This window comes from Heloderma suspectum, chromosome 10 (genome assembly GCF_057233095.1).
Source record: "Heloderma suspectum isolate Gila_16-S chromosome 10, 16-S_ref, whole genome shotgun sequence".
NCBI lineage: Eukaryota > Metazoa > Chordata > Lepidosauria > Squamata > Helodermatidae > Heloderma > Heloderma suspectum.
Genome location: NC_139467.1, coordinates 41,605,208 through 41,621,673, shown reverse-complemented (window position 1 = coordinate 41,621,673; position 16,466 = coordinate 41,605,208). Strand labels below are relative to the sequence as shown.

The 16,466-nt window shown below is 45.2% G+C and overlaps 1 protein-coding gene across 1 annotated transcript in view; it reads left to right on the top strand.

The window, feature by feature from the left end:
- COL16A1 (collagen type XVI alpha 1 chain) overlaps positions 1 to 16,466 on the top strand; it is a 162,269-nt gene that overhangs the window by 37,564 nt on the left and 108,239 nt on the right. Inside the window, exons 11-13 of the mRNA XM_084816361.1 lie at positions 5,115 to 5,294; positions 5,618 to 5,671; positions 15,828 to 15,854. Coding sequence (XP_084672487.1) covers positions 5,115 to 5,294; positions 5,618 to 5,671; positions 15,828 to 15,854 — 261 coding nt within the window. The remainder of the gene's footprint in view (positions 1 to 5,114; positions 5,295 to 5,617; positions 5,672 to 15,827; positions 15,855 to 16,466) is intronic.

Genomic DNA, 16,466 nt, shown 5'->3' with positions numbered 1-16,466 from the left:
TGAGGCTGATCGGTTCTATGAAGACCTACAACACCTTCTAGAACTAATACCAAAAAAAGATGTCCTCTTCATCATAGGGGATTGAAATGCTAAAGTAGGAAGTCAAGAAATCACCGGGATAACATGGCCTTGGTGTACAAAATGAAGCAGGACAAAAGCTAATAGAGTTTTGCCAAGAGAACACGCTGATCATAGCAAACACTCTTTTCCAGCAGCACAAGAGGCGACTCTACACGTGGACATCACCAGATGGTCAATATCGAAATCAGATTGATTATGTCCTTTGCAGCCAAAGATGGAGAAGCTCTATACAGTCAGTCAAAACAAGACCTGGAGCTGACTGTGGCTCCGATCATGAGCTTCTTGTTGCAAAATTTTGGCTGAAATTGAAGAACGTAGGGAAAACCACTAAACCATTCAGGTATGACCTAAATCATATCCCTTATGAATATACAGTGGAGGTGAGGAATAGATTTCAGGGATTTGACCTGATAGACAGAGTGCCTGAGGAACTATGGACAGAGGTCCGTAACATTGTTCAGGAGGCAGCAACTCAATCCATCCCAAAGAAAAACGAATGCAAGAAAGCCAAGTGGCTTTCTGATGAGGCTTTACAAGTAGCTGATGAAAGAAGGGAAATGAAAAGCAAGGGAGAAAGGGGAAGATATATCCAACTGAATGCAGAGTTCCAGAGAAAAGCAAGGAGAGACAAGAAGGCCTTCTTAAATGAACAATGCAAAGAAACCGAGGAAAACAACAGAATGGGAAAGACTAGACATCTCTTCAAGAAAATTGGAGATCTCAAGGGAACGTTTTGTGCCAAGACGGGCATGATAAAGGACAAAGAAGGCAGGGACCTAACAGAAGCAGATGAGATTAAGAAGAGGTGGGAAGAATACACAGAAGAACTATACAGGAAAGATCTGAATGTCCCTGATAGCCATGATAGTGCGGTCACTGAACTTGAGCCGGACATCCTCAAGAGTGAAGTCAAGTGGGCCTTAGGAAGCATTACTAATAACAAAGCTAGTGGAGATGACAGTATTCCAGCTGAGCTATTTAAAATCCTAAAAGGTGATGCTGTTAAAGTGCTGCACTCAATATGCCAACAAATTTGGAACACTCAACAATGGCCGCAAGACTGGAAAAATTCAGTTTACATTCCAATTCCAAAGAAGGGCAAAGAGTGTTCAAACTACCGCACAATTGCGCTCATTTCACATGCCAGCAAGGTGTTGCTTAAAATTCTACAAGCTAGGCTTCAGCAGTATGCAAACCGAGAACTACCGGAAGTACAAGCTGGCTTTCGAAGAGGCAGAGGAACTAGAGATCAAATCGCCAACATTCACTGCATCATGGAGAAAGCAAGAGAATTCCAGAAAAACGTCTATTTCTGCTTCATTGACTACGCTAAAGCCTTTGATTGTGTGGATCACAACAAACTGTGGCAAATTCTTAAAGAGATGGGAGTACCAGACCACCTTACCTGTCTCCTGAGAAACCTGTACGAGGGTCAAGAAGCAACAGTAAGAACCAGACATGGAACAACCGAGTGGTTCAAAATTGGGAAAGGAGTATGACAAGGCTGCATATTGTCACCCTGCTTATTTAACTTATATGCAGAGTACATCATGAGAAACGCCGGGTTGGATGAATCACAGGTCGGAATTCAGATTGCTGGGAGAATTATCAACAACCTCCGATATGCAGACGATACCACCCTAATGGCAGAAAGCGAAGAGGATCTAAAGAGCCTCTTGTTGAGGGTGAAAGAGGAGAGTGCAAAAGCTGGTTTGAAACTCAACATTAAAAAAACGAAGATCATGGCATCTGGCCCCCTCACTTCCTGGCATATAGAAGGGGAAGAAATGGAAGCAGTGACAGATTTTACTTTCTTGGGCTCCAAGATCACTGCAGACGGTGACTGTAGCCATGAAATTAAAAGACACTTGCTCCTTGGGAGGAAAGCTATGGCAAACCTAGACAGCATAGTAAGAAGCAGAGACATCACCTTGCCGACAAAGGTCCGTCTAATCAAAGCTATGATTTCCCCAGTAGTAATGTATGGCTGTGAGAGCTGGACTATAAGGAAGGCTGAGTGCCGAAGAATTGATGCTTTTGAACTGTGGTGCTGGAGAAGACTCTTACGAGTCCCATGGACTGCAAGGAGGTCAGATCAGTCAATCCTAATGGAAATCAACCCTGAGTGCTCATTGGAAGGACAGATACTGAAGCTGAAGCTCAAATATTTTGGCCACCTAATGCGAAGAGAAAACTCTCTGGAAAAGACCCTGATGCTGGGAAAAACTGAATGCAAAAGGAGAAGGGGACGGCAGAGGATGAGATGACTAGATAGCATCACCAATGCAATGAATATGAACTTGAGCACACTCCGGGAGAGAGCGCAGGACAGGAAGGCCTGGCATGCTATGGTCCATGGGGTCATGAAGAGTCGGACACGACTGAACGACTGAACAACAACAACAATGGGTATCTGGAATTGGAATCTGTGGGGCAGGTCTGGGCTGAGTTAGCGACTGGAACAGAGCTAGAAGAGGCACTCTGAGAAGCACCTGTTGAAGAGTTAACTCACTTCTCTGAAGGTCAGCCATTTCATCTGGCTGCGAGTAACCTTCTGCAGTCACTACTAAGGGTGGCTAAAAACTAGGGCAGTGCACTGCTTTGGTCCGAATCCCAAAGCGGATCAGGGTGATTTGGTTTGCTTCGAAGCAGGTCCAGAATGGTCTGAAGTGGGTCGGAGCTATCAGACTACTCTGAAGCCCAGACCGCCTATGTGAGGAAATGTAACAACGTGATAGAGAAGGGAGTGGGAGAGGAGTTGGGCTGTGGGAACAGAGCCTTGGAAAGTGACATCTCTAGGTGCCGATAGGGCTGAACTTTTAACCCAGCAGTTTGTTTCCTTGCTGTGTACTGCTTGTTCTTCGGCTTCCCCCTTCTCAATTACTGTTCCTTCCATTCCCATTGTTCAGCTCTCTAGATTCTTATAAAAAAAACAAAGAATACCAAAAAACCAAAAACAAAACCCCTTTCTCTTCTGTTAGGCTTTAATGTTATTTCCCCTCACCCCTTAGCTTGTAGGTAGTTTTTTCTCTCTGTATCTGCTTTTCTTTTGGTCGTGTGTGCGTGCGTGCGCTGTGTGAGTGCACCAAACACATTACTGTGCACCAGCAAACAGTGTGTGGCCAAAGCAGTACACTAATACACAGTCCAATAAATACTGTGGGACAAAGCGCTACGCAGTACACGTAATATGAGGCATCATCACCTTTGCTGATTTTCCAAGACACTTTGCCTGTTGCATGTTTTCCCTTGTGTGCATCAAATGCCTATAAGAAGAATATGATCGGGCTAGGCTATGTGCATTTTTAAAAAATGCTTGCTTCATCTTACCTTTCCTGAGGAAAAAAGGCTGCCAAGATGATCAGGGGGCTGGAACAACTCCTGTATAAAAGCCGTCAATGTTTGGGCTATTTAATTTAGCAGAAAGGCAAATAAGGGGGAGGTTTATAGAATTATATGGAGTAGAGTAGGTGCGGCAGCACAATTAATAAATAAACCCCACAGAGCTCAATCAGTGTGACTTTTCCAGGTAATGGGTATTGCAGTTTGCAGCCAAAGAGATGTTCAACTTTTCTTTCTTCCCTCAATGAGAGCCTCAGCTCAGAGGCAGACTCAGGGCAGACAAAAGAAAAGTACTTGGAACTTCAAAAAAGAAAAAAAAACCTACACCAGAGATTATGGATAGTGACCTCATAATTGTCATCTTGAACACCTTCTGATTAGGATCACTAATCCCCTGTGGCTGACAGTTTTTTACCATTTGTTTTGGTCACACCTTGGGTAGCTTCTTTAGAGTTCTGGCTGAAACCCAGAGCGGATTCAGTGCCCCACTGACATCGGAGCCACCAGCCTCCACTGGTTGGGGGTAAAGGCAGGCCTGCGCTTTGAGCGCTCTCCCTCCCGCTCACTAGAAGCCATGAGGGAAAAATACTCGAGGACTCAGGCTAGGCCTCCCTGACTGGAGCAGGCTTTGGGTTCCTATGCATTTGAGGGGACCTTTGCTGCCTCAGGCAAAAGGGCGGAAACCCTGAAGGCAATGTTAAAACACGTTCCCTCCTGTCTCAGAAGGCACCGCCACAAGCAGGAGCAGTGGAAGGAAACAGCAGGGCTCGGCACACCACGTCCCCCTCCCCTGCTGAGCAGGGGCCCAGTTGACCGGCCGCAGCAGCAAGGAACGTCAGGGCCAGACGCCTCAGGGCCCTCTGCCCAGAAGGCCAGCTCGGGGGCGGTGGTGGAGGCCTGATGGATGCAACGCCTGAAACAGCAGATCAGGGCATGAACACCAGGGTGGGAAGTCCTGGTTCCTTCCCAAAGCAGTGGCGGGAGGGCTCTTTTCCCCGCAACTGGGAAATAGCCAGGGGAGCACCAGGGATAAACGCACTGGGTCCCCTCACAAGTGCAGGCCACCAGCAGGAAAAACTGCATAGGGAGGGAGCAGAGGCTGAGAACAGTGCATGCTTCCCTCACAAAAAAAAATCCCTCTTTTCAAACCTAAACAGGTCTAACTAGGAACAGCTCAGAAACCTATTTTTCTCAGCAAAGGCAAAGCCAAGACGGGGTGTGTCGTGTGTGTGTGTGTGTGTGCGCTCCTCCTCCAGGGGCAGAAGTGAAATGTCATCGGCTCTGCCTTCCGAAGCTGGAGGGGTTAGCCCTTTGCTGTTGGCTCCACTCCTCTGCTGACCGAGAAAGAAGCTTTCTCAGTCTACATTGGAGGAACTATGTGGGAAGCAATTTAAGGGCATCAAGGAGAAGGATTCTGTGGGCCAATAGCCTGTAATACCAGGGCCATCCCTACCATTAGTTAGAGTGAGGCAGTTGCCACAGGCGGCAGATGCTGGGAAGGGGCAGCAAGGTGTAGGAGGAGAGAGCTGTGTGCCATGCAGCCTGCCCTGTGCCCCCTAAGCTAGCCTACTGCCTTCAGGTGTGGCAGAGGATGCTGTCCCATCACCAGTGTTGAAGAAAGTTTCAACTGCCAGTCCAGTCAGTTTTTGTACATGGAATGGAAGAAGGTGCCATCTTGTTCTTCACCTCAGGTAGAAGAATGCCTTGGGCCTAGGGATCCCCTTCACTGGGAAATGCGGCCCTTTTGGGACTCGCTGGATTTCTGTGGTGTGCTTGACTCAGCTTCTGTGGTGTGCTTGACTCAGCAAGTGGTGTGCTTGACTCAGCTGAGCCATGCAGCTTCCCTGAGTTCCAACTTCCAGGGGCTTTTTGTAAATCTCAGCTGTAATTTGCGCAAATACAGATTTTGGCTGTAAATTGCACATATTAGCATAATTGCACGTATCATACACATTTATGCAATTTACAGCCAAAATTTGTGCAAATGGTTTTTACGCCAAAAAAATTACGGCGATTCCATCAGCTGGCCCAACTGGTTGCACGCCAAGTCAAGCCAGCTGGCGAAAGACAGAATGAAGTCCGGTGGGCTGAGCTGACAAAAACCCATTGAGCTCCACCCCCCAGCTGAATTCTTCTGACATCCCTACTTGGGCCAACCCTGTGTAATATTTCTATTTTTCTGCTCTCTTCCTAGGAGGAGGTGAGAGGTTCAGGGAAGGCTGGTGTGAAAGGTGATCCAGGAGAGAAGGTGAGTCAAATAAGGGAACTTTTGTACCATAAATTTTGTGGAGTCTGAAACAGGCATACAACCTAGGTAAGAGAGTTGGTGCCATGAGGTGGCTAAGAAGTGATGGAGCTACCAATCCAGAAGAGTCCAGTTCAGATCTCCCCTTTTCTGTAACTCCCCAGTGTTATGAATTTCTTTTACTCACATTGTCATCCGTTCTCAGGTGGAGATTATGTTGGAGAGGAACCAATAACTCAGACACAGGTGATCCAGTAGGTGACCTTATAAGCAAGTTTATTTTCTGCTGCAGCTGGACTTCTCAGAGGATGCACCTCTATCAAAAAGAGAAGTGCCTCTGTGTCACAGCACAGAAACATTTATAGTCTATGTAAAAACAAGCATAGCACACGTGTTGTTGTTGTTCAGTCATTCAGTCGTGCCCGACACTTCATGACCCCATGGACCATAGCACGCCAGGCCTTCCTGTCCTGTGCTCTCTCCCGGAGCATGCTCAAGTCCATATTCATTGCATCGGTGATGCTATCTAGCGATCTCATCCTCTGTCGTCCCCTTCTCCTTTTGCCTTCAGTCTTTCCCAGCATCAGGGTCTTTTCCAGTGACTTTTCTCTTCGCATTAGGTGGCCAAAATATTTGAGCTTCAGCTTCAAGCACATGTGTAGCATTGCATATTAATTAGCTCTGGTGCACACGACCTTTTCTTTCTGTGCACACGACCCCCTTCACCTTTGCACTCCTTATTCTTCTGTCTTATGCAGGTGGCACTCATGGGTTGGTCTTCTAACCCACTCAGCTGTCACAAACTCCTTTACTTATAACACCAGGTGGCCTCAGGAATGTTGCTCTCTCTCAGCTCCCATCTGCAATATGGGGATGAAAACATTGGCCTACCTCATAAGGTTCTTGAAGGTAGGAGTGGGGAATGTATGGCCCTCCAGAAGTTGGTGGACTGCAACCCCCATCAGCCCTTGCAAGCATAGCCAATGGTGAGGGTTGATGGGAGTTGCAGTCCAGCAACATCTGGAGGGTCATACATTACCCACCCCTGTTGTTAGGGTTACCACAAATTAATGTCTGTGAAGGACTTGCTGGAGGACCGAGCAATCCTATGTCAGGTCGAAGGGGAGATCTGCCACAGAGCCACTGTGGCACCCAGAACCTTGCAACCAAACAAATAACCAGTGAAGTGGGTGTGGAGTTGGCTTTTCACTGTTTTTTCTCTGAGCAATTCTTGTTTGTTTTGCTTTTAAAACAATTCCTCTCATTTAAATCAATGCAAGGGGATACCTAAGTCAGCCTCAGGGTAGCATAGGGAATGGGCCCAGTCCTGGGGTCTCACAGGAAAATGGACGGTCTAGCAGATCCAATGGGCCCAGTCCTGGGGTCTCACAGGAAAATGGACGGTCTAGCAGATCCAATGGTGCCCCCAGTCTGTTCCTGTTTTAGGAAGTACTGCAGCTGGCAGTAGATTTATGCCCACAGAGTTTTTAATGGGCCTTACTTGAGCCTCTGGGATAGATGTGTCTCATCCTATTCTCCACCCCATCCTGACCTTCTCCAGCTGGCAGATCTGGGGGTTAGGATTGTGGTCTAAATGTATATATTATTATTAAATGAGAAGGGGGAGGGGAATATAGTTCAATCAGTTAAATTGAATTACTACTTGCTAATGTGGTTTCCAAATTACACTCTGCCAAAATTCAGATAATTTTTAAAATTTGATCCAAGCCTTTGAATTTTCAGTTTGCATTGTGAGACAGTTGGGATTTTATTTCTTTTTAATGGAAGTATATTGTGTGTTGTTTGGTTTTAGTTTTTGTGAACCGCCCAGAGAGCTTTGGCTATTGGGCAGTATAGAAATGAAATGAAATAAATAAATAAATAAATAAGATACTTAGACTTTTTAAGACATTCTAACTTGGAGGAGTTTTTCAAGCAATTTCCATTTCTCCACCCCTAAGTTGTTTCACTGCAATATACCAGACCTGCAGAGGCTCAGAATCAAAACCCTGCTTGTTCCTGCTTAGCATGCAACACTTAAGGCTTCATTGACATTAATCCTTTCCTGGAGAGCTCACAGTAAACAGTTTCTTCTGAGGGCGTCTTTGTATGTTCCAGACTCCAAAGCTATCAATGCCTCAAAAGAGGCTAGGAAAACCTTCTGGGTCCTGGGGCTCATTTACACAGTCAGGAATTACAACCTTCATAGCACACCATCAATATATATCGCAGTTCCCCATTATGGATGCTATGGTCACTAGGCAGATTCAACAGCTGGTGTGGATATTGTAGTTCCTCTGGTGTCATCAGTTCTCTAAACCCACTGAATCTCCAGTTGAATCTAGAAATTCCAATGAAGTTCTTCTGGGCCAGGCCCAGAAAATAACTTCTGGGGCTCGTTAAAGCCTGTCTCAGATAAGAGGTAAGCTTTACACTCTGCAGAGTTCTTCTTCTGTTGAGATTAGAATCCAAGTTGGAGAAATAACACTCACTCAGTTTTCCCCTGTTGAGTGTAATGGAGCCATATAACTCCATAACATTCAATAGGGGGAACACAGGGGCAAAAACTGAGGACAGGAGGAGCCCATCCCTGCAGAGGACCCACAGAGGCTGGCCTCCCAACCACCACCCTTCTTCTTTGTCCCTGCATTATCTTTTACCCACCTACATACAAACAGCTGCGTTACTTTATATGGGGGTGGCTTAAAGGTCATGCAGGGTGAAAAACCAGGTTTGAGGGGGAAGGCCAAACCTTGATGGAGTATCCATTGGCAATGGTCTCCCCCAAACCTTTGGATTTTACCTCTGCAGCATCTTTTACTCACCCCATAAAAACTAATGGAATGTCAGTTTGTGTGAGGATAGGTAGAAAGAAGGTCTTGCTTCCTCAGAGACCATGAGGAGCCATTTTCTGAGGCCTCCAATTACCCCAAGTACTCTTCTGATTTTTTTTTCCCCATAAGAACTCAGTCAGGTAATTTCTGAGTTAATTTAATGGGGAGCTTAGGAAAGCTTGCCCATCACTAATTCTAACAGATTTACTTTCTATTAATAAAAACATATCAGTGGCTGGATTCATAAACACTTGCACAACCTGGCGGGTGTGTGTGTGTGTGTTATGAATTGGATGTGCGTCTGAATGCAGATCCCACTGAAAGAAAAGGAGAGCATCTCCCCATCTCATTAAATGTAACAAACAGCATCCAAACGTGAATATGCATTCAGATCCATACCTGATTTTGGCCTAAAAGCAAGGAGATCTAAGGTGCTGTGTGGAGTATCCATGGATATCTGAGCACATGGAGCAGAAATACAGAGAAATGTAGAGAAAGAAATTGGTAGGTTTCACGTACCCCGGGCATGCACCTTGGTGACAGGTTGGATACACTTGGGAAAAAAGGCACCTCTCCAATGTCCACAAAGCTGATGTTTCTATCAACAGAATGTCAGTTGGCATTCCAAGCCATCCCTTCACCTGCACTTGGTGCAGGGAAACCACAGCAGCCCGTTGGTCACTTCAATCAGAAGCCTGGTTTTGGCTTCTTTAGATCTGCCTCTCCCATGAGAAGCAACTCATACTTAACTGGTTAGGCAGGAGGAAGCAGTGGTTAAGCCACAAACCCTCACATATAATGTAAGCCTTTGGCTGCACCCAGAACTTTGCCAGTGAAAAGAGACGGAGCCAGTCGCCTTATAAACAACGGAGTTCCTTCACTACCTCACTAACCGCACAATCGTCTCCTCAAAAGTAAATCCCATTGAGTGCAATGGGACTTACTCCCAGGTAATTGTGGATGGAATTGCAGTCCTAGATGTCCCTCTACTTTTACTAAGCTGCTTGACCTGCACTTAGTAATTAAATCTAAGATGAAGAGGATTCAAACCCATCATTTCACAAGGTAATGGGAGAACATATTTGCTTAGCTCTAATGCTCCATCTTGGTGCCTTTCTCATAAAAATCGCAAAAGCATCCAAAGTTTAATCATTTGTTTTAGTGTCCATTGTATAGAATGTCACAGTACTGTGTATATACAGAACAAATGATCGATAAATGGATGGATGGATGGATGGATGGATGGATAGAGGGCTGTCACCCAGTTAAAGCCAATATATTGACCTAGTAAATCTGTATTCATTTGCGTATGAATAAAGCAGTAGTTCTGAAGTAAATTTTTCTTTCTTGGCTTTTAGATGATTCACACATGTCATCTTAGAAGAGGCATTCCCTGCTATGCTAGACAGAAAGAGGAATGCCTCTTGTAAGATGGTACCCACTACCTACAGTTTTTGTAAGTACTTGTATTAAAAGCAATTCACAATTTTTTACAAAATCTGCTGCCCAGTTCATTGGGGCATCTTTTGAATTGATCAGAACATTTTAAATCAGTCAATCTAAGAATGAATTGACAATCTGGTGCACACATATGCAGGGGAAAGCCCTACTGAACACAGAGAGATTTACTTCTGAGTAATTATGCATCGGACTGTGCTGTAAATGTTGCATTCCTAATTACAATTTTAATTTCCAGTGTTCTAATTGCCTTCTGCTTTTGCAGTGTCCCCAATGTTCACAGAGGTCACCACATGCAAATGTAAGTCAAGGGGCTGATGTTAATATAGCATTAACTTTCTAATAAGCTTTGGATGAGGTGGGCCCTTGGATCCCTTGGCTGCTAGCTTGAGATGGCAATTGTTGCTGCTTGCAAGTTTAGTAAGTAATGTAGGCTTTATTTAATTCTCTTTTGTTTCCTCTCTTTCACTAGTTGTCAGGAGTCAGACATACAGATGGTTAGCTGGGGCTTGGCTGCATGGTGTTAGCAGTGGGATCCATTGCCAATCCATTTGTGGATTGGTTAAAAACAAAAAACAAAAAAACTGTTAGTCACACAGGGAGAAACTGTCATCCAAAAGAGGCAGTTGACAGGGCAAGAAAGAAGATGAGTTAGAGTGCAAGAAGACGGGTCACGGGAGAACACGAGAGGCTTACTGTCTCTGGTTAACAACAGAATATTCAAGGCTGGGTTCTGCTTTGCCAGCAGGTCTAGATTTGATTAGGGATGGGGGAAGAATTCACTTGGCACACATTTTAATGCAAACATACCTAATTTCACACTATCGAGCCAATGTGCAAACCAAAAATCAGTTATCCTTTGAAATTTGCATATCTCCAAATTTTGTAACTGAGTCCAAAAACCTGTGTGTTAGGGAAAGTGCACACAAAAATGCATATATTCATAAAAATAAAGTTGAAAGATGCATTATATTAGGAAAATTACTTGCAAAGAAATGTGTAGGTTAGGCAAAATTGTTTACAAAATTGTATCAGGAGAAACGCACACAAAATGCATACAAATTTTCATACAAACTTTAAAAAAAGTCTCAAACTCCAGGATGAACCAAACTTAAGATTTGAAAAATTAGAAACTGAGCGAAGCCAAAATTGAGAGTTTCGTCCATGCCTAGATTTGAATTGTGTGTCAACAGGCATCAGGCCTAGAACTTGTTTCCAATACCAGGTCTGAGACTGGAAGCATGGGAAGTAATAATAGAGATTAGAGCACCTTTGAGCATATACAGAGTGCCTTTCCCTCACTACTGAGTAATTATGGCTAGTTTCCATATGTCTGAAAATGGAGGAAGAATTTCCAACTCCAAGTCAAGGGAATTAGAGTTGACAACTTTTTTTTTTTTTCTGGTAAGGCTCCTATGCTTTTAACAGGAATCTGGCATGCAGAAATTGCAGGTGAAGTTTTCCTTATTGCTTTACCATCATGCCAGGAAAAGCTTCACCTCCTTGATTTCTTTGAGTCAGATGGGTGTTGCAGGCACAAGGGGGAGGTCTGAAAAAAAATAGCAACCCAAGTGGGTGTGTAAACAAAGCAGACTTGAGCCCCAGAATGTCCTCTCTTTATCGGAAATAAAGCAATATCCAAGAACTTTGCTGGTATCAGGGTTGGCTGAGTACTGTGGGTACACCTGGGAATACGTCTTCTTCTCCTTCTTTCTGAGTTTATGTATTTATTTCATTATTTATTTGCTTCATGTTTATCCTGCTTTTCAGACAGTACATTGTCTCCTAAAGTGGCTCACATCAATTAAAAAAAGAGAGACAGGCTCTGCCTTCAGGCTTGCAAACTAAAATGACAAAACACACAAGGGAAGGGGAGTGGAGGGAAAAGGAAGAGGAAGGAGATCAATTTGGACCATTGGGACCATTCTCCACTTGGGACTCCCCCAGCTCCTATCATAGTGGAATGTGCAATGCCCAAGTGTAGAGGAGCCACTGACGTTAACTCCCAGCTGTGAATACTGTTGAAATCACCAGCCCCCTCCCCCCCGCATCCCCACACACAGGGCCTCTAATGGGACAAGGCTATATTCTTAGGTCTTTCCCCATTTGGCAGCCTAACTCTGCTGAGTCGAAAGGCTGAGCAGCTGCAGAACTGTAACCTCAACAGGGACCATTGATTCATTCATTGATTCATTCGTTCTTTCATCCCAGCAGCGGCCCCCTTCCCTGGGACCTGGATTTCCACCCCCTTTCTTCCCACTGCAGGTCTTTTTACCTGCCCCTGTTGGCTGGATTTCCAAGTGTGTGCGTGTGTGTGCGCGCGCGCACACGCGCATGTATGTGTGTATACACGCATGCACCACATGCTTTCCACAAGGAACTGTCCCTGTCATCCCACCCCCTGCTTTCCCCCACTTTCTCCTCTTCCTTCTGGCTTGCATCCACTGGCACATCTGGATAACTGAAGAAATCTCGGATGGCTTCCAGATGTCAGCAAGGGTTCCTATGGCAACCGCTTTGGCATGGGGAACCACAGAGGATGAAAGGGGGAGGTGGGGAGGAGAGGCTGTGCCGGACCTCCTCTTTGCACTTTCCCCTTTCCTTGTTTACCCGGTGGCTCGGCAGGGCTGGATACTAGAGCTGCCAAGCAGTTGCACAGGCATTTGCGGAGGCAGAGTCCCCACTTGGGAGGAAAACCACGGAGGGGTATCTGGGTGGCTTGGCCAGGGTCCCTTTCAGCCATTAGGCTGGGGGCATGCTGATGGGTACTGTGGCTGGAGCCCTCAACTTGAACTGTGTGTGTGGGGGGGGGGTGAAGCAGGGACATGTTGGTGCAAAAACGGAATACCAGCAGAGGAAGCTGCCTTATGCTGAGTCAGAGCATTGGTCCATCTGGCCCAGTACTGTCGAGAGTGACTGGCAGTGGCTGTCCAGGGCTTCAGGCAGGATTCTTTCCTAGCCTTACCTGGAGATGCTGGGGATTGAACCTGGGACCGTCTGCATGCAAAGCAGGGACTCTACCACTGAGCTCTGGCCCTTCCCTTATTCTGAGTCAGGTCATTTGTAACCCCAGGTAAACATGAGGGCTCACAGTCCCCTAGGCTCCGTTTGGCTCATGTTAGGAGCCAAATGGGTATAATGTTATACTGTTGGGGTCACACGCCATCTGTTGTGACAGGTCCCAAAGGTTGCCCTCCTCTCTCTGCCGTTTTATAGTACATCCTCTTCCCTGATTAGTCTTCAGCTAGGGCTCAGCCAACTGAGCCACATCCATTTGCATATAATGAAAATTGCTTGCTAATTATGCAAGATCAACTTCTTAGTTTGTGCATTTTTCTACAAATTGCTTTTTGTTTGCTCCTCCCGGAACATAACATGAACAGTGGGAAGGAGCAGTGGGAAGATACTTGATATATCTCTGCTCATGTTGTAAAAGTTTGGCCAACCTGCTCCATCCCTTCCAAACATGCTTTGCTATGCTATGCTCTCAGAGAAGAATTAAGTGATTTGGAAGGCTAAACTTCTTAGTTTGAAAGATTTTCTTAAAGTAAAGCAAAAACAAAGAAACAAGAGTTACAGCACTCAAATTTGTGCAGAGGCCTCAGCCTCTGATGTGGAAGCTTTTTCTGGGAACCCCAGATGAGTAAGGATGGGCTGTGGTTCCTTGGCGAGCAGGGGAATGTACTCTGGACATGCTCAAGGACAGCCCTTTCCTTTCCGGGGCACTGGATGAAAACAAATTCCACAATAGGGCTCATGTGCCCCCACTCAAATTAAACTCTGGTCACTCCAAATATCAGACTGATTTGTGAGATTCCAGTCCTAATTCCATTCCAGTTCTGCACTGAGTGATGCTTCAAGCATTCTGCCTCACATGACTTCTAGTCATAAGAACAGGGCTGTCTCCTTCCATGCCTCCCTCCTGGCAAGTGGACCCTGCTGAGTCAAAAGAGCACAACAGCTGCAGAATAGTAACTCTTGACACAGGCTCTTCGTTCATCTCCCTAACAGCCAATTTTCCACTGGGCATGTCTTAAACTCAGAGCCAAAGCTCAGGGTCACTCTTATGTCAGTGTGTGAATTTTTTGGGCATGCGTGTGTGTTTGCTTGCACAGACTGAACATGCCGATACCAGGGGTGCTTGCAGTGGGTCTTGAACCTGTGACCCTAAAGGATGTCAGGTAAAGACAAGAGTCGACCTGGACACCACCAGCACTCAGCCCAGGCCAAAAGAGGGAACTACAGGAAGACCACCAGACCAGAAAGAGGGGTTTTTACCAGCTACAGGCCAGAGTGAATCATGTGGTACCCCTATACAAGCTTCCAGATCAGACAGATGTGCTCACTAGGCTGAGTGATAAAGGAGGCTGTGCTTCATATGGCATGTTTTCTTAGTCCTAAACACCCTGGACCTCACCAATGTTTATACAGGCTTTGCTGTGAACCTCTCCAGAGAAGGGAGCTCTGGCGTAGCTGACATAAGGATATAAATCCTTCACAGTGCTTAATTTCTCAAAGTAGCTGTGCTGGGTCTAGCAGCATTGCTGTTCTTCCTTATTCCCTTCCTCCCAAAGCCAGATGTGTGTGCATAGTTACTCGATGTGTAGTTACTCAGTGGTGATGGAAAGGCACTCTGCATGTCCTCTGTTGTAGCATGACACATTCCAGGGTTGAGTGTTGGCATTGGAAATGGGGTCTGGGACTGAGCCTTGAGTCATGTGCTTCTCCACCATAAACCAGCATAGAAGACTTGGGGAAGCATTAGACCTTTCCCACCTTCGGAGGTGGCTCTCTCAAAGACCCCCATTTAAGAAAACCTTCCTCGGTCTCATCAGCCCAAACTCTGGATATTTTTGTCCTGGGATTTCCTCACCTAGACTTGCCTGCCTCTGCATCTTTTTGCTGTTCCTGCTCGTGGCATTCCCCAGATGACTTCCCTAGATATCCACCTCATTGCTCATCTACTTAGCTCCAGAAATTGTCTTGTCCCTAAATCTGGCATACAGAATTAGCCCCATGACATAGGGTGGCCATATGTCCTCTTTTATGGAGGACTGACCTCTATTTGAAGGTGTCCTCTACTAGAAGAGCTGCCCAGCCCAATTCTGATTTAAAGATAGATAACCATAAGAACTGTTGCTCATCAGTAGGAAGCACCTGGACAGCAGGCTGAGCAGCCAGGTACACAGGTCACCTGGGCACAGCCTTCCACGCTGGGGTGGCATGTACTGCATTTCTATTTCAATCATATTAATTATTTCTAAATTTGAATCTCTCTATATATATTAGCATGTGCAAATTATACGAACATTTGTATTCCCTTTTGTCCCCTTTTTTGGTGATGTATTTCCTCTTTTTCAGCAATTCATAAATGGCCATCCTGCCCACAGGCCTGAGCCTGCCACCAAAGCCTATGACTAGCGTTGCATTCCCTTTTCTCTTTCAGGTTTCCTGACGTTTTTGCAGGTTGTTCTACAACTAACCAACAACAACTGCTTTAACAGAGAGGCTTTTTTTTTTACCATTGATAATGCACCTACACTTTCATTCTTTCTGGCAACTTAACTCTCTTTTCCTTTTAACCTTCCTTTGGGGAGGGAGAGTAGGGGAAGCAGGTAAAAGTTCCTCTCCATCTTCTTTATGGCTGGCTCTTAGATTTGAGGCCTGTTATGTTGCCTTTTAATCTTCTTTTCTCTAGGCTAAAGTTATACAGTCTCTTCTGGTTCTGATGTTTTATCGGCATTTTTAATGCCTGCTTCTCAGTCTCTTCCTATTTGGCCTTGATGCCTTCTTTTATTTGCTCTTAGCATGTGGAGTGATCCTCAAGGGCTCTAGCAGATGTATTTATTTTAATTCTTTCTCCTCAGGCCACGCTGGGTCCTCCTGGCATAAAGGTATGTCTTTCACTTTTGTGAATGACTGTAGCTGTTTACATGGATTGGGGGGCCCTTGGGCTCCACTGTCCTCCTGATTTTCTGCTGTTAATGTCCCACATAGAATTACCTGTCCAGGTTGCTGTCATTAGCACAGCTAAAGATTACTCTGCTATTTTGTATTTCTTTTCAAAGTGTTCTGATTTTTTTTTAAAAAAAAAAATTACAACATGTAAGTTATATTATCCAGAACATCCCCCACACTGCACATGTTTGCATATACATTCTAAAAATTAATGTTGTGTGCTTAAATGATGTTACTCCTTTCCTCCTCTTAACAAAACATGTTATTTTCTCTCTGACTACTAAATCCCCAATGTTGTTAACTGCAGATACTGCAGGCACGTATGATCAGACTTCTATAATTTTTTCACAAGTATTTTTATTTGTGTATGTTTGCAATCATGTTCAGTTGGGAGTGGTTAGAGTGTGCTATGTCTCTACTTGTATGTGGGCCTGTAAAGAAGGGCAACCACTTTTGTTAGAACAGGTGCTAAGCCTGCTATAAATTTTCAGACTAGAGATCTGAAGGCAACAATTTTGCTCACACATGCATGTACTCGCACCTCAGTC